General features: G+C 29.4%; 1 protein-coding gene across 4 annotated transcripts in view; it reads left to right on the forward strand.

The window, feature by feature from the left end:
* LOC148231446 (uncharacterized) overlaps positions 1–20226 on the forward strand; it is a 47444-nt gene that overhangs the window by 13349 nt on the left and 13869 nt on the right. For 3 of the 4 annotated variants that reach the window (XM_088193291.1, XM_088193292.1, XM_088193294.1), the window contains 3 exons: positions 7066–7278; positions 10515–10702; positions 10776–10865. In XM_088193291.1, the coding sequence (XP_088049417.1) occupies positions 7113–7278; positions 10515–10702; positions 10776–10865 (444 nt within the window). In that variant the 5' untranslated portion in view covers positions 7066–7112. Of the gene's footprint in view, positions 1–3668; positions 3739–7065; positions 7279–10514; positions 10703–10775; positions 10866–20226 lie in introns of those variants that run through there. The other variant, XM_088193293.1, reaches the window with a different exon arrangement.

Genomic DNA, 20226 nt, shown 5'->3' on the forward strand with positions numbered 1-20226 from the left:
ATGGAATATACTAGTTATTGTATTAATAAGTGTTTTTAAATTTGAGTATTTCCGCTACAATATAGAACAATTTTTGGACTAATATTTTTCGATTATACAAAAATCTAAAAGCGGAATTTGTTGACAGTCACGGCGGATATGTTTTAAGTAATAGTGTTCCGGTTCGTTTTTAATAATTTATTGCCGATTCGCGTTCTGTACGATACGCTACTTCATAGCGTCATAGTTTATGGCTACATTGTCTGGAATCGAAGTGAAGCTAAGTAATTAAAAAATCTACCTTTCGTATATGTATTTGTATCCTAGTGTTGGAATACAATACATTGCATTTTCGAAGCGCTCTTTAATGTTGCTATGGGGCGGTGTTGACAACCAGTGAATGCTCGTAGACTTGTCCTAGGGAGTCGCGATCACGTCCTTTATTCTTAACCGTTGCGCCCAGAACCTCAACTCTTTTCTTACATGAGCCATCCAGCTTCTCAACGAGCTTGCCGAACTATGATATCTATGAGGAGCTAGCTAGAAAAAAATATGTGGGATGGCGCTCATCCATTTTATATAGATGTGCACCATTAATTATTATATTATTATTATTATTATTTTTAAATGTAGAATTATTGTAATAAAAAAAATATTTTTAACCTATATTGATGGAATATTAAAAAAAATATATTACAATTACTTAAATATCATGTATTATACAAAATTTATTATAATATAAGACTAGAATTAAAATTTAACACGCATACATTTCTAGCTCTTTAACATACTTGTGTAGGATTCATATTCAACTCTAATTTACATTAATTTCAAGTTATACAAAATTATCTAAACACATTGCCATATAAACAATATTTATAAATCACAAAAATCTGTTCTCTCCAGATATATTTTAATTTTGTTATCCGATAACATGCTAGAGAGAAGGTCAATTATAGATATTGTAAATTCATTTTCTCATGAAATGTTCCAAGAGTTGATATTCATTTTATTGCCTAGTATTAAACAAATAAAATGAGTATTTTAATGAATTATTTCTTAACAATTTAAAGTAATATATTACAATAAAAAATTTGATAAAATGTACGAAACACGACGCCCGACATTTAGTGTCAAAAGTATTAATTACATAATTTTTGACGTCTTATTTCAATGTTTTAATGAGTTGCTTTTTGTGACCTTTAATATTATATTAAAATCGTAAGATGCGATTTAAATTGCTATTAAAAGTAGAGGTCAAATTGCTACAAATGTTTTTATTAAAAAAACAGTCTTTGAATGTATTAGAAACGATCTTTTCATATGAAAAAGTATTTACAGTACAGACAATTGAATATTTTTCATATTAGAGTCTGTTTTTTTTGTTTTGAGTAATAAATTGTCATTATATATAAACTAGTTTTTAACAAATTCGTCGTTTAACCGTTCGTGTTTTTTAATCAAACAAACTGCGTTAATTTTGACAAAAAAGTCTTCGGTCAAGGATTTTAAAATTTGCATATTCGCAAATTCGCCTTGCTGAATTAGTGACTCAATGACAGGTAATAATAAATAATTCATAAATAGCAATTGTATTGAATTGCGCATTTTTAAACCGGTTTTTCCAAAACCGGCTGTCGGGTTATCGTCATGTTCTTATAAACATTTTGACCCTATAAACAGACCCTGAATATATGAAACCGCACGATTTCAAGATCAAGTGGAGTTATATTACTTAACATATCGGTTTTCTAACCTTAACGCAGTGTACTTTTGATTGCCCTTTATTTTTCCTATATTTTTAAAAGCGGTATAATGTATTAATAAATTGTTTCATATATTTTTTTACATATATATACATATGTATTTTAAAGATTTTCTTAAGCGAGTAAATCGATTATTAGTTTCTTGTGTGTTAAAGTGTGGAAAATTCTATACACGTGTGACAAGTGTTATTGCGGCATACCAGTTGGCTCTTTGCCAGTTTTCTCTATGGAAAGGGAGACTTACATAAAAATGAATTGCTATAAGAAAGTTAGAGCTGAATACGGTTTGGCGACCTTATCTTTCAAAACCAAGGGTAAAATGTGTTTTTACAACAAATGTAGTACTAGTATATTACGATTTATATTCACCAACGATCTAGGGATGAAGGCCGTAAAGTAAATTTTTGATATTTAGTGGTTCAAAAATCATGGCGAATAACTAAGGGCGGAGAAACGGATTTCAAATGAATTTTTATTTTATTTGCATACTCTGGTTTACTACTCGTGACTTGTGGCTGGTAAATGTACAGTGTTACAGTCAGGTTACAGTGAAATATTTAAATATTTGCAATTAAAAAAAATATATCACAAGTCTGAGTCTTTGAAGAGGCCCTCATTGGGATCTATCGAAATGCGTGTCTTTCTGTTGGTCAGCTCGTGGTTTTGGTATGTGTCGATCGCTCTACCCGCTCTTTACAAGTGTGAGTTATAGTCGTGATGTGATTGAGTGTCTTGTTTAGTCCAATGGCCGTACTATTAATGTATATCCCCTCTAATGAAACAATAGTAAGTCTTCCGGGCGCCTTTTATAAACTAAACCACTGTGATCGCTTCCGATGATGACAAAAGAATTATTTGCTCCACAAAACATTGAGCATTGTTTCTAGGCGTTTGTCTCTTGATCATAAGTTAAATTCTTTTAGAGTTGAGACGCTCTTCAAATCAAATCAAAGATTGTTCCGAATTGAAGATTTTATTCGATTGTCTACAGTACTTTTCATAATATCGAGTAATTTCCGTAGTAATATCGGTAAGAATAGCTATAATATTTCTAAAACATGCAATATCAATGTGCAGACGAACTATAGAGCGATATGCGAGATGCGACGTTTGTACTTTTTCAACTTATTTTCCCCTGAGAGTAGAGTTAGCTTAGTTTGTATTTTGGACTTGATTTTATGAAAGTTATAAAACTATAATTAGTTTTAGAACTTTCATTAGGTTATAACAGCAAATGGACGTTTCGCAACTGTCAAATTCAGTTTTAGACATTTTATAGCAGGATATAATTTCACTGTCGCTTTTAAATAAAATTATATTTTTGCTAGTAGAAATATATATATATTCATTGATGAAAATTAATTTGGACTTCATTTTACTGAAAAATACACATTCACTTTAACATTTATATTTTCACTAATAAAATATATATTTACCGGTGAAATTGTATTCCGATATGATTTCACTGAAATGATATTTAAAAAAAATATTTTCGTCATCTTTTTTAACTTTTTTTAGCTCTTGCGGATCTCTGAATGAACAAAAAACCCGAAATTGCATTTTTTTTAGTGTCCTTTAATATTTACAAAATCGGGAAACTGGTCCAATTCATGTCGTTTTATGTAATATTTTATCATGTTTTTCGATCATTGTGACACATTGGAATAACCTGTCTTATTGTAATACACGAATTAATAAATTTAATTATTATTAAGATTATTATAAATAGTTCTGTTTGAAGTAGTAATGTCTTTTAGATATATTTATATAAAATATTAGCATGCTGGAGAAACATGTTTTAGAAATACTGGTAACACTGTTTTCGGACCTTCCATTTTCTATCCGTAGGGATGTGCGCTCGCTAGTCGCTCGGTAGCTACAATACAGGGCCGCTCTATTTTGGTGCGCGGTTGGAATTAGAATAGTCGCGTTATCTGTGCTCGTCGGCGTCGACGTCGTTTTGGCCAAATTAAAAAATCATGAATCGCTTCAGGTAAGGAAAATTTTACGCTTCGACGCACGTTCATTTTCGCGTTTCGCCGATCGCACGTTGCGAGTGCGTGTACAATAAATACGTTCACGTTGTATTATTGTTTTTCGTCCTTATGTGTATCTCGGCTGCGACCTTGAACCGCCGGCGCATGCGCCTCCACGCACGATTGTTTGTATCCAATCAAAAGCGAACGTACAATATTTGATCAAAGTGACGTTTGACGTGCGTGCAATGTTGTATTTTGGACATCGCGCATGCGTGTTTTATAACATTGCAATTAAATATTTATTTTTAACGTTTAAAAATAGATTTTGTGGTATGTTTTCAGTTTTTTTTATTTTCAATACGGCGTAAACAAACGGTTGACGGTGTTAAAAAATATGCAAAATATATGCTAATGCTTTAAGACTGATAAAAACGACGGTATGTATATACATATATTGTTTCTATTATGAAAAGTTTATTTATAGTAGTTATTCAATTATTTATTGTTATAAAAAAGCGATCTTAAGTGATCGGTTTGCGTCCATGTTCTATGTGTCCTCAGTTGCGCCATAATTGAATGTCCTGTTTATGCGTTATATACAATTGCTCTATAAAATTATGCTGATTGCCAGTCAGCACAGTTTGTATATTATATACGTACGTAGAGCGGTCGAGCTAATTTATTTATTAATGTATTTTTTTCGCGAGGGCTGCCAACACAACAGCAATAAATTATTACCCCTTTTTTCTACCTTTTTTACGATCGCTTCTAAACGGTTTTACTGTGATTCGGTCCTTAGCCTGGGGCAATCGAATCTCGTTTCTTCGACTAGAATGTCAAAACCTGCTCGAGCTGGCCCTGCACTTGTGTTGAAATCTAGTGTGCTGGTATCATCGAATATGAGTTTGTTGAACTGTGGCCCAATACGCATAAGTAGGTCTTGTCTTGTTCATCCTCTCAATGTGACACGCTATCTGGTCATTTTAAAGCGCTAAGTGGTTTCTTATAAGAATCTGATTATAAATTAAAATGACGCCATAGTAAAAAAGTAGAAGCGGAAGATGTATTTTTTATATAAAAAAACATACTCCAAGTCAAACCAATCAAGCAAATTAAGAGCAGCTGGCCTCATGCGTATTCTTATCCGATCAGCTAGCTAAATAAAATAATTAAAATTAATAAATAATACAGTCGAATCCTTATATTTTACACTGCACACCAACAATTTCATAAATTGGTAAATCACATTTCATTTAAAATAGTTAACGATAAGATTCAGTTTTTTTATGTCTAATGGATATTATAACTCATTTTTGCCAGTTCTTTCTTTGGGGTTAATTTATAATTCATAGGCTAATTAGTTCAGCACCGAGCTAAAGAGGCGCCATAATAATTAAGATTATTTATTTTTCGGAAATCAAGGACATTTTGTATATAATACGAAATAATTATATTTAAAATAAAAAGAATAATCACATAGCACTGAGTAAAACATTAAAAAAATTCGCGCTGCGCGACCAAATTCTGTTCTGCTCTTTTATTTAAAATTGCAACGTATAAAAAATATTTAATTAATACTGGACAAATTGAAAATTCATTTTACTTGAATGTAAATTTAAAATAATGTTTACTTTAATCAATAAATATAAAAAAACGTATATATGAATCGATCAATGTGAATGTAAGTGTTTCAGTTCAATTTAAAAAAAACGATTTATTAATAAAAAAAATTTTGTTTTTTTTCTTGTGGGGGGGGGGGGGTTGGGGGGTAGATAAACCTATATTTAAATGGTATGGTCAGAATTTAAATCAATTTTGAATAATTTTATCAACAGCCTGGTCATAATTATATTATTCAGGGTCAGAGTAAATATCAAATGGCTAGAATGAAAATAGCATAGGGTCAGAATAAAAATATAGGGAGATTATCTGAATTAAAAAAACATTTATTAATATAAATGGACACTAAAACAAATTTATTTATTTGGGCTCACAACTATTTGTGAGCCCAACCAAACAAGTTGGTCCTAAAACACCTTGATAATGACTGTATTATTTTTGTAACCATCTGTCAACATAAAACTTGAGGTTAAAATACAGATAACATAAATACAATGAACTTTCTGTCAAAATAATTCTTATCATTTCATATAAATTCTGACCGCTTATATTCTGATAAATATATACTGACCACAACCGTATTAAAATTCTGATCCGAAAAATACTATCCTATTTAAATTTTAAATGCGATATTGCGCGAAACCCCGCAACGCAATCACAATAACACTTTATTGGCAAAATCTCACTAATTTTTGTGTATATCTCAACAATTTGATGCACAGCTTTATTAAAAAAATTAAAGGTAACTACATTTCTGTCAATGATTGTATTCTATGTGACCGTGTGTAGTAATGTCTATGTATAGCTATGTATTGTATTAAATTGTAAAGATTGAATTGGCTATTTCCTATTTTTTGGGAAGGGAGGGGTAAAATAAGTTTAAAATTTAACTCATAAGTATTGTAAACTATTTTGATATTTGTATGAAATTATGCCCAAACTAAAAAATGTTGCACTTGACTGGCTAAATACTTAAATATGTGACATTTGTAAAAAATATCGTTAAAAGCCGATGACGCAAATATGCGTTGTACATAAAACTCGTTAAGGTCTGTTGATTGGTCATTCGGTATCGGAAAAGATTATTTCATATACTATGATATCAAACTTTAAGTCAAATAATATAATAATATTTATAGCTTAAAATAATATAAATAATAATAATGATCCTTCAATTTTATTTTTAAAAATATATGATTTTCTAATAAAGAACATATTCGTGTTTATTGACTTGTTTTGCGTCTATCGCAATATATTAATATAGTGCGATTACTTAAAAAGATATTATAAGTTATTAAAAAGTTATATTTTCATGGAAAACAATGGCAAGTCGTGCATTACCACTTAAATTTTTAGTGGCCTGCGTAGTGTTAAATGAAAAATATTATTATCATGGTCTATGCATATATTGTTAGATTTGCTATTTTTATATGAAATATTTAGTAAATTATTTAATAATTATGACCCATTGATGTTTATCATTGCGAAATACAAAATAGAAAACAATACATATCGCTATCATCGTTTCAAATTTCAATTATAAATTGTCACACAAAGAACACGTCCCGGACACATGTTTGTTGGCATACATGATGATCTCGTGACGTATCGTGGCGAGTCTCAATTGAATAAACGATCCGTCGGTTAAACTTTAAGTCGCTTTCTAGCTTCGCACTTCGATCGTTGACCAACTGGCTGAACATGAATCTTTGTCTTTCCAGAAAGTTGTTCGTAGAACAGTCGGCGATTAGCGGCGGATGTGCAGAGTATGCTTCGAGGGGTGTTATCGCTGCTGCGAGTCGGTGGATATGATGCCATGGCTGGTTGCCTGGCCGATTGCAGCGGTCGAGGCGAGTGCTGGAACGGCACGTGCTACTGTGAAATACAATACTCGGGCGACGCTTGCAGCGGCCCAAACCTTCCCTACCACAGAGGTAAATATACTGACTTTTATTTTGGTCGTATACCTTGTAAATTTATCGACGTTCTATCTATATACTTCTTAAAAATCATTGCATGTCTTGTTTTGTTATTACAAAATCTCCGATTATTTATTTTGTTTATATACATTGACTTTTACTGCTTCTTTTGAAGTCTATAATTTTTTCTGTCCATTGCAAATATGCAGATAGTGCTGCTATATCCTAGAATCTTCATGAATAATCTAAAAGGCCATCTCCTTGTCAACCTTACACTCGAATATTTATCTGTCATTTTATCACCTATGATACAAGTGTTGTAGTTTGTGTGCTACTATATACATTTTACCGATGATCTTAAAGTATTTCTTAAAATAGATTCCATTGAGGATTGTAGAAAATTTCAATTTGATGTTGAAAATATATGTGCATTGTCACTAGGGATTCCAAACGATTTTTAATACCCGATGAGTCCCGGGATTATAAAACATAATCCCGAATTTTTCGGATTGGTTGATTTATCAAGCACAATCGAATTATTATTGACAACATCGTTATATTTCGTGTACAAACTTACGCGAGTTGCACGTGTCATCTGTGAATCTTTGAGGCTGTGAGTCTGAACGTGCTTTTTCAGCAGCAGGCTGCTTAGCAACCAAAATCAGATCAAGGCTAAATGATAAAACACTTGATGCTTTGATGTTACTTCGTGAGTTTTATTCAAAATAATGTTTTCAATTAATTGTGTCTATGAATGTACATACCTATGTGAATACATTGTTAAAAGTTCATTTTTTTCTTCTCAAATAAATATATAAGACCTCCTCTTTTTTATTTTTATTATATTATTTTCTATTTTAAGTCCAAGACTAAAATTATACGTACTTTATACATTGTACGTTATAAAAAACAGATCTAAAAATAAATTTGTATTATTCATTTTAAAATATTTTTATCGATAAAATAACATGAAAATTATCCCGGGACTGGTCCCGGGATCCCGGGATCGACTAATTGCAATACCGAAATCCCGGGATCAAAATTTTGGCCCGGGATTGGAATCCCTAATTGTCACACACTGAAAGATTACCATTTAGCATCAAACATTGATATTTCATAACCATTTTTAGAACAAAAACACCTCGAAATTTTGATTATTAAATAATTAACAATATGCTTCATTGTGAAAAATTGATAACCAATTTGCCTTTAAAATGTTAGGATTTGTCTTATGATACACTTTTCTGGGCACTGTGCTATGTATAATCCCTCAGTGCACAGTACCTTTGAGAATGCTTCTCTGTCTCTGTGACTTACTTTAAATAGAAAAGATCCAAAAAAACTTTCTCAGAATGTAAATATTATCTATTTTTATTTCCCATAAAATTCCCTCTAGTTGCTTCAAAGAGATTATTAAAAATACCACTGCTTCTAGGGAATATATACAATCCGAAGATTGCAAATGAATTTCGTTTTTGTGTGTCACCTAATTACCAGCGTTTGTGTTCCTGGTTATAATTTAAAGTACCGCATTCAAAAACAGTAGTTTTGATTAACTTCCCAATAAGCACAGCTATCAGACTTTTTAACTATGTTGGATAGTATTGATTTGTTTTCATCCTAGTAATCACAGTTGGTGGACGCACTGTGTTTTAACCATTGTGAAAAATCCGACTAGCAATACTCATATGTTTGACGGTATTGACGAATTTTTATCTGATTTTTTGACAATATTTATTTTTTTCATTTTTGATAATTACGTAAATATATGTATATATATGTATATACATAATTATTAAATTTAATATGTAAGTGTAATACGGAGAAATACCTAAAATATTAATTTTATATTTTTATTCGACATATTTATAGATATTTACATAATAAGATGACATGTACGCTCAGTGTACATCACAGGAATACACTGTTTTAAATGAAGAATTTTTGTAAATTGGATTTTTTTATCAGTTTTTACATCTGTAAAATTTCGTAGCAGTTTGTTATTCACTAGGTTTTCAATACCTGTAGTACCCATATCGGTAATTGTTGTTCACTAGGTTTTCAATACCTGTAGTACCGATATCGGTAATAACGGTATTGGTGCAAAAATCCACTTTATCTGGTAGTACCAGAATTTTTTTTTAAATCTGTACATTTTTTTAGAATGATTGTCAATATAGCTTGAAAGCAGAAGTGGAGAATAAAATGATGCTTATTAGAGGGGATTAATCTAAGTAGCGTTATCGGCGTAGGATATCAAAGTAGAATAATATTATGCAGTATTTACGTATTTTTAAGATTTAATTAACGTTTAACATGAGTAAAAAATAAAATATGATGTGAGACTAATTTTTCAAAAATAAATATTGAGATATTCTAAAATAAATATTAAATATGCAGTAATTAAAATAAAAATATATAAATAAATCAAATAAATATCACAATCATCAATCACACAAATCTGTTTTTAGAAAAAATATTTCGCATTTTGAATAACGTATAAAGTATTTTTAAAAGTACCTGAATGCAAGGAAGATTTTTTAAACACGAAATATTCATAAACAATCAGACCGATAATTGGTCATAAATGTCGGCAACTTGACAAATTTGACGTGCTTGTTCATTATTATTAAAAAAAATAATCATAAAGACGACAATAGTTACTACATCTTCAAAGAAAATGTTCCGACTCTTAAATTCGAAAATTCGCAAGCACATATAACATTCAACAATATAATACAGCATAAACATAGTCGTAATTTACTTGTATTGTAATAAAAAAAACAATTCAAAATCAAAAAATAATCTACAAGTCACAAATTTCTACAGAACCCGCGCTGGATGTAAATATTGTAAAGATATAATGATATTATTAAATATTTAATACATCGAATCAATAATTGCTGGGGTATTCGAATGATTTGGTTTTGCTGATCAATAAACTTAATGATGAAACACGCGAGCGGTACTCTGATTAATTTTTCGTTTTATTATTACCAATTAATTAAAATAATATTAATGTCAATACTGGTAATACCGGTATTGACCGTTTTTCTCTCGGTTATACCGGTATTATTCACATCGTCGAGTATTGTGAGTCCCAATTAATTATATTAACAATGCTTTAAATCCTTATGGTTATTAATTTTATTAAACCTTTAACCTATATATGTTTTATGGGGACTCCCATGTTTAATATTTGTATATGGCTCAGATCTAAAGAGTAACCACGTTTATGTATTATTTTTCAGGTATAGGAGGTGTCTTCCTCGGTGTAGCTTTAGTATGCGGCATTCAGCTCCTAGCCTGCATAGGCGCAGACTATCGCCGGCAGAAAGCTCCGTCGATTATGCAAGCATGCCGTGTCACCACTCAGAAGCTTCTCTACTTTGTGGCGTTTTTGGCGGCGCTGATCCGTTCAGCTTACTTCACTGCACCGGTAAGCAAAGCTCAAGAAAAATATGTTTCCAAACTCGGAAAGATAATCGATTTTTCATTGCATTGTATTATAGCACAGCGAGAGTTGGTCGAGCAGTTTGCTGTCGGCCTATTATCCGCTCCTCATGTCTGGTGCTTCTCTGATCGTCTGCTTTTGGGCAGAGGTAAGCGCATTTTATTTTTTTTATTTACGATTACTGACATCTATCGATAATGCTGAATATGTTTTCGATAGTCAAGTATTAAAAATCGATAATAAAATATATAAGCCATCTATTGACGGCTGCAAAAATGTTTTCAAAAAATTCCAAATAAATTGATTTGATTAAATAAATTTATGAAACAAATTGGTTACTGAAAAGTTATCCTAATTGATAATTATTATCTTAATAGAAGTAATATTGGAAATCAAATCTGATCACTTTATTATTCAAAATATCCAGCAAAAACTGTTATTAGGTGGCACCCAAAAAGTTTTTTTTCAGTCTTCCGTGTAATGTAAAATCCTTACCAATATTATGCAGAATTTTTTTGGCAAACAAGAATTAGTATTTTTTCATATTGTTATATGTTGCTGATTTAATTTTAAATGGTTGTGAAATTAGACTAGCTGCTCCTTCTATAGTGCATATTTACTCTTTTAAAATGTCATTGTTTCCTTATCTGTTTAAATGTACAAAAGTCATTGCAATTCATAAATAGGGTGATATTTCAAACATTGAGAAATAAAGACCGGTTTTGGTTTAAATTATTTAAAATAAATCTTCACTGATATATTTACGATCAGTGAGCAAATCTTGGTGTACCAACAGAATGGTCTTCGTCCCACATAATCCACGGTCATCAACCTTTTATCCTTCTTTTTTAAATCTCCTGATATGGAAGTACGAGTGGATATAAATTTTATGAATTTTGTTTTTGAATCGCAATTTTATGATGACCAATTGTCAAAGGAGTATTTTATCCATTTTAGAGTATGCTAAAATTAAATAGAATGTGTAAATTGAAATTAAACACCCAAATCGGTTACTAAAATATTGAGATGAAGCATGTTACTACACATTTTCTATAATAAAAAAAAATCAGCAGTATTTAAAAATGTTAAATTTGAAATTCTATGCAATTCTCTATTGAATCTATTGTCATATCAACACAAAAATCTGAGATAAAATTTTCGATTCTATAAAATTTTAGTTTCTATAAAACAGCTGTGAAACACAAAAATAGTCGCATATTTATAAAATAAATTTATATTCTTACTACCACATTATGCAGATGTACTTATATACATACAACCTTCAAGCGGTTTAATCAAATTTTGTCATAATAATAATTTACTTTTCAGTCAATATGATAAATGTTAAATGTACTTTGTTCTATTATTCTATTGACAAATTTACCACTAAATTGTCGCAAATAGGTTTCTTTTATTTGATTAAATTTTAGTGTTTACCTCATTTTTTTATCACATTTGATGAAAAATTTTTTTACTCAATAAAATTGTATAGTATTGTTTAAAGATATTTGAAATTGTAATATAATGTTAAAGATTAACATCAAATAAAGCTAACTTAATAAATTCGTAATATTTATGCTACTATGTAAATCTATGTAAAAATTCTCAACAAAAAGAAACAATCATGATATTCTATACATATTTATGAAGCAATGAAAATGTCATATTAACATCTTATATATAGATTTCCTACCCGGCTCTGCCAGCGTTTTGTTCCCAGTTTAGTTATTATTAATATCTAACTGAATTATTTTCTTTACACCTCGGTCGAGTAGATAATTTTGGTTGGCGTGGCGAATCATTGACGAACCCTGATTTGAAAAAATGATAACGTGTTACATATAATTAAGTTTTTGCTTACACATAAATAAAAAGGTATACAAAAATATATGTTCCGCTTCACGTTCTTCAGCAGTATAATAAAGCTATAAATATTGTGCTTAGTTTATGCTTTGGTAATTCTCTTTGATTTAGAGAATTTAATAAGAAAGGTTGTTTTTATATTATCGTCCATTATTTATTTAGCTAATATAGCTAATTGTTTATACACTAAGCAAATATATTCAAAACATAATATAAAAAAGAGACTATAATTTATTTCTTAATGCACAAAAGTGTTTCTTTATTCCATTGAGGAAACCCGTTACATTTTTATTTTTGAAGATTGTCCTAGGAATATTATTAAACAAATTCACACCTCCATTCAATTCCCTGTACTTGTTTTCATATCCTATTAATCCTTAAATTATCTCTATTTCTAGTATCAAATTTACGGGAAAGATGTTATTCTCAGATTTTCTTTGAAGAATAACTTATGGTTTAGAATCGGGGACGTCTTTCAGCCTTTTTAGCGTTGGGCAAAAGTTAGTCAGTCAGTGGTCGTTTTTTTTTTAATATTTATATTTAACTAAGATTCATAGTATTTCATTAAATTACATACATTTTTTTGGGCGAATTCAAGGGATGGGAAATGTCCCACCCTAAATGACGTCCTTGCTCCTCATAGCTATCACCGTAAACATCATTGTGTTTGGCATGCTCGTTGCGTACAAAAATGTCGAGATCTAATTACAATGCAATATTTTACTTTTAAACAATATTTTTTTTTATACTAAAAAATATATTCAATATATGTAAATGTGCATTATGTAAATTCTACTAAATTTATTAAGGACACGTTTAATTAACCAATGATTTAAACACGGAAATCAGTGGGAATTATTCTTAGTCAAATATTTATAAATAAATTTATTGCTTTTGACATGAATTTTTGCCTTTGAGAAGTGATACTTGTTTTTGCGCCCTCCTATTGAACAAAATTCTGTTTTAAAACATTTTAATCAACATATCAGTAGTCCGTAGTAATGTCGGTTAGCATTTATTGTTATTTTATTAATTTATTTAGCTAGTATAGCACATTATGCACTTAAAAAATTTAATCAAAACAAACATATTTAGAACCATCTTTATATGATACTTAATTCGTTATTTAATTTATCTACAACTTCTTTAACATTATCACCTATGTAATAAATTAATGTGTCATCTGCAAACAGATGTATTTTACATTTTTGTAAAAATATATATTATAAATAACAATGATCCTAATTTACACCTCTGTAGTACACCGTGAGATATTATTTTCTCTTTGGAATAAGTATACTTTATTTTAACCTTTTGATTTTTTCTTAAATAACTGTCAAACCATTTTAAAACTATTTCATTTATACTTATAATCTTTAAATTTTAATTTTAATACGTGCTTTATTTACTAAATAATATCATTTAGTTCCAAGTATTTCCCACGTTTCTTTAATTATATTCACATCTAATTCATCAGTACTGGTTCCTTTTTTTAATTTACAAATTATATTGTGAATTTTTTCTAACGATACTGATTTAAATTCTCCAAATTCACAATTCACAATCTCTTCTATACTCTCAATGTAGTATGTATTCATTTTTTCTGCTATAATGTAATGATCATTTATACATATTTCCATTAATCTTCATATTTATTATATCTTAATGCTTTGACTGTCATATTTCTAGTGTTGATATATTTTACATGATTTCTTTTTTGATCTCTTCTCTTTAATGCATTTTTAACATTAAACCACATTTTTGGGTTGAATTGATATTCTAAAATGATATTGACTTTTTATTATACTATTCACAATATTCTTATAAATCTTGTAGTTCGAGTAAAATAAATGTGCTACTACTGGCATCGTTTCTTGAATCGGTTTTTGAATTGTAATTTTTTTAGACACGTTAATAATTATTTAAATTATGTGGAGAAAAAACATCAAATACAAAGTAATGAATATTTAAAAAAAATCAATAATGGGTGTTTAGAAAGTATATTATTAAATTTATACTATGTTGTAATGTAAATAATTATTGAAGTACTTATCTAATAAACACAATCAAATACGTTGACCTAGAAATTCGCAGCGGAATATTTTTTTTAACTTTTGTAATTTAATATAATGATTTTAGATTTTTAAAATAATAAATGTGTGGGCAAAACTATGCTTTCCTGCGGCTATTTTTAATTTGTACTTCGGCATACAATTCAACTCTTTGCGCTCGGAAACTTGCGCTTACGCTCATAACATAGCGTTTTGTAGTCAAAATCTTGCTTTTTTGTAAGTGTTACATACAATTCAATACTTAACTGAATTATTTATATTTATTACTTGATGATTAGTCAATTCACTGGGAGCGTTCTCAATTTTATGATTTTAAAAATATTTATCCATTTCCGGTGGGAAAGCCAAACAGATTACGTTGGCCACTAGAGCAGATTACGAACGGCCATTTAGATGGCAATTCCGAATGCACGTGTTATCCTTTCTCAATGCATTTGCGACGGATACTTTTAATCTTTATAATTCATGGCAGATATTTTGATGTAATCTACAAAAAAGTTTTCTCATGATGGTGTTCCATTTTTTGTCTTAAAAGTTTAAAACACCTCTTTTTATATCACTAGATTTGTCACCGGAGTTTATGATTTATTGGCGTAATACTTAAATTGTCATACCTGTAAGTGTTGCTAAATACTTTTTTGGCCGTTTTTAGATCTGCTGATTTAATCACTCCATTGGGTGGTCCAATTGTTGAATAGAAGAGTGTACAGTAGCATAAATCAATTCACAAAACAAATATTTTTTAATTTATATCAAGTAATTATTACGTTTTCGTTTAGTATACCACATTATTTTTTTCTTTACATTTTACTTTAACGATTTGAAACAGGTTTGCCCGAAACTTCTTAAATGAAATCGGCAGCTAGACGCCGAAAGGAAGTGTTCAATGATTCTTGATCATGTTTTGATTTCGTGCAGTTGAATTATCACAGTGACATAAGATTCGTCCACCTTGGTCGCTGACTTATAACAGCTGCGATCTTTAGAAATTGGCCTTCATCAGAACCAGTTTTCTGTTAGTAAGTTTTAAAGGTTGCGATCGAAACCAAAGGTTTTGTCTTTTGTCTGCGCCCATTCAGCAATGCCTTTTCTGCAGTTTCATGGCTCTTTAGGGTCATATGTTAAAGTGACATGTGTTATCTAATTTATGGCGGCTTCTTCTGAAGACTGAAAGTAAATACACGCCAAACACATTCGAGAAACCTAAACTGGCAAATAACATCTGCGGTCATCCTATTTATTAAGTTGATTTTGGGTTTTACTTCAATCGAAAATATTCCTTATTTATGGGTGATAATAAGTTTGTTTTGCAAATATGTATATTTTTCTAGATGCGTTATTTATAGTTTGATTATTATTCATTATTATATATGAATATGGTAGTTCTGAAGTTTTCCTCATTGCAATAATTGTATTTTCAGATATTGATGTTATTAGATGCTAATTGTTATGCTAAGCTAGCAACATTTATATTGTATGCTAATAACATTGAATCTAATCTAATTTAAAACAAATAAGTAATAATGACTTATGAAATAATGCTATATATAATCTTTACTGTTTTCGATACAATTCATTACATTTCGCTCTTCTTGTATTTTAAACACTTTTGCGTCGATGCGCGCGAAAACCGGATCATTCGAATTATTTATGTGAAAGCGGGTGACGCGAACCCGCGTCACATGGGATATAAAGGTTTTTATTTTATCGAATTTATTTAAAAAATAGATCTTGTAAATATATTGACTAAATTCGTTAGCCTGCCTGATTTAAAATATTTTTTTAATGGCAGCTATTTAAAAATCTAAAAACATTCATTACCCAGTTAAAAGTAAATTAAAATATATTTATTTTTATTTATTTAAATTTAATTAAAATCATCGTTACTTAACATGCTACCTCAATGCGCCACGATTATTAAATTTATACATAAAAAGAAAATTATAAAATATTAAAATTAAATGATTTTCATAGCTGACATTCAAACATTTTTTGGATGGAACAGCGTAGTCCGTAACGTCTCAGACTAGTAACTTTGAGGTAGCGGGCTCAAGCTCCGGCAGTGGCACTTTTTATTTATAAAAAAAAATGTGCTATTATTTAAAATTCGGCCCCAACTGTAGTTATAAATTATATTACACATAATAATTTATAATTATTAATTAATATATATATATATATATATATATATATATATATATATATATATATATATATATATATATATATATATATATATATATATATATATATATATATATATATATATATTTATATATATATATTTATATATATATATATATATATATATATATATATATATATATATATATATATATATATATATATATATATATATATATATATATATATATATATATATATATATATATATATATATATATATATATATATATATATATATATATATATATATATATATATATATATATATATATATATATATATATATATATATATATATATATATATATATATATATATATATATATATATATATATATATATATATATATATATATATATATATATATATATATATATATATATATATATATATATATATATATATATATATATATATATATATAACCGATTCCCTGACTTATACAGTTGGTACAAATTTACCCCGTTGTAACGCATTGGGCTTACGCATGTTAAGTTACAACGAATATATAAATAAATACTCACTTTTCTATACAAGGAATCGTATTTAAGAGCAGTTCTTTCACTTCGGTCTTTTTTTAATAGTAGCATAAGACTCACTACGAACCTAACACAGTCACTGTGCGGACTGAGGCTATGCCCGACCTCCTACCTAGGCTGTCGTGAGTGAGCAAAATGCGCAGTTTTGTGTCTCGCTACTGAACAAATATAATAATATAATACGTAAGACGCTAGTACAATGCGTTACAGCTGGGTAAACACAACCAACAAGTAGTTAGACGCCAAACTGAAATTAAATTCTGTAAACATACATCATAATATTTATCCGTGAGCTATATAATTATTTAATAATCATTAATTTCGATCCCCTAGGCACGACTGAAATAAATAAAACACCAAGGTTCATATGATATTTCTGATTTTAATTCCACTGAACCATCGTACTAAATATGTTAATAAGTCATCTGTATTATCTGTATAAAACACGTTTTTATGATTGATATTAATACATCAGCTAACGGAGAATAATAGCATTTGGTACGTTTAATAAATACGTTTATTATAAGGACGGAATAGCGTAGACCGTAACGTCACAGACTAGTAATTCTGAGGTTGCGGGTTCGAGCCCCGGCAGTGGCACTCGATTTTTTATTTATAAAAATTCGCTATTATTTAAAAAAAAACCGGCCTCAGCTGCAGTGTCATATATTTATTATAAATTGTATAGCACATAATAATTTATAATTAATAATATAGATGTCGCCGATTCTCAGATTTTCAGTCTGGTGGTTAATATGTACTTACTTAGTAGGTATTTATTATGTCTGATTGACTTACTCAGTCGGTACAGATTTGCCTGTTATAACGCATTGGGCTTACGCCTGTCAGATTATAACGGAAGATTTAATAAATCTACTTTTGGATTAAAGGTATTAAAATCGCATATCGTTTTTACGGACTATAACTAAACATAAAACGATATAGGTTCAGAATAGGAGCTTTGTTGTAGTTGTATTCGACGCTACTACATATGTACATGGCCGAATTTCATATCTAGGCGCTGTGCGCGAATCGATTCTCTGCTCGACTTCCTACCTGGGCCTTCGCTAAAGACAACCGTGTTGATTAGGCCCATGCGATTATAGTGATGGTTTACCGGAATCATTATTTTATTTTGTGACGGATATAGAAATTAAATGGGATAGGGTTGGCAGCGGTTGGTCGCTCTCCGCTTGCATCGGGTTTCTTTAGAGAAAATAAATGATTAACACGTACCTGTAATTAAATGTTAAAAAAAGCAATCTCATCTAAACAATGTATCTATTCCACGCGTCACGAGTGATTGTAAAATATAATAAAACGATAGTGTTAAAAAAAATTAAGAAATAATAACAAAAAATCTGTACATTAAAGCAAAAAGTTATTGCTGCAATATATTTAATACCTAAATAACATAAACGATTTATTATACTGAAATTTTATAAAAATAAAAATGACGATATCTAAAGAACGAAACCCATACAGGGAAAAATAATGATACAATCCAAATAAGTGCAACATTGCAATTATTATGTATGCAGGATAAATATTTGGATCTTTTATATTTTCCTGAAGAACATACACTTAAATAAACTGATTTTTACCTTATTCATTCCAACTCAAATTTTTACATACTATGTATAATATGAGAGGACGATGAACCCAAAGTAATAAAATAATGAAGGAAAATATTCAAATTGCTGTTTATGGCATCCCTCATTTAAAACGTAAATTCAAGGTTCAAGTTCTACCGACCCATAGTTTTTTGATTGCCCCATACGATACGAAGCAACGAAGTAATCTATTAGTATTATCCGCAATGGTAGTTTTTCACGGTTTGTAGATTACTGTATTCGTAATGTACGTGTATTTTTCCACTGATGTTCTACGTCTAACGAAAAAATAAGATAAAAAATCTGCATACGAAATTTTCATTTGAATAAAAAAAATAACCGGCAGATAGAATGGAACTGGTATACCATTCCAATGAGCGTTTATGTCATAACAGTACCGAAATTTGACCGTGATCGACTTAGCGACGTATACTTTTTTGGACTTATGCACTTGGAGGTCGATTTTCAATATTCGATTGGGTTCAAATTTGCGGTTTTCTGTATAATGCTAATGTCTGCGTAGAGTCCATTTCCGTTTTGATTGCGCAAAATATTTGCATAAAGGCCAATTTATCGATACCGAGAAACAAACAACCTCCAAATGTTGCTTTTCGAAAGGAAAAACATATCGTTAATTTTTTGGGAAATACTCTGAGCGTTATGATTCAAGCTTTATGACGTACATGCTAATTTCAGAGCGAATAAAATTGTTTTTCCAAATACAACGTTTTAGTGATCATTATAAAGATATGTTAATAATTTGTTATATTTATTTTCATTTAAAGATTTGCGCTTTAAATTACAAATCTATACCAAGCTAGAACTAAGCACGTTCAACTGAAAGTCCCAGTCCTAAGCGTTTCAGCTAATATATGTTTAACTATCTTCCCTTTTCCCTATTCTAATCTAATCATAAATGATTTAGAGCAGAACTAGAATCTGTTTTTATCTTATAATATATTTTTAGATAAAAACATATGTATGTCCTATGTTGCGTTAATCCGGCAACAAAGGAATTTATATTATGCACATGTGCTAAGGCAAATTTTTGATAAAAGTCGAAGATAAATTTTCGACGTCGGAGGAAAATTTTGAGATAAAATAGTGAAATACAATAGTTATATTAAATAAATAGACAAAAATATTTTGTGATCAATTTTTTTTAATTTAGACTATTTTTATAAAAATAAATTTCTTTTGAAGCTTATACTTATTTTTTTTGTATAATTTGTTT

Source organism: Plectrocnemia conspersa, unplaced genomic scaffold (assembly GCF_051122295.1).
Source record: "Plectrocnemia conspersa isolate PC_06_02 unplaced genomic scaffold, ASM5112229v1 ptg000009l, whole genome shotgun sequence".
NCBI classification, from domain to species: Eukaryota; Metazoa; Arthropoda; class Insecta; order Trichoptera; family Polycentropodidae; genus Plectrocnemia; species Plectrocnemia conspersa.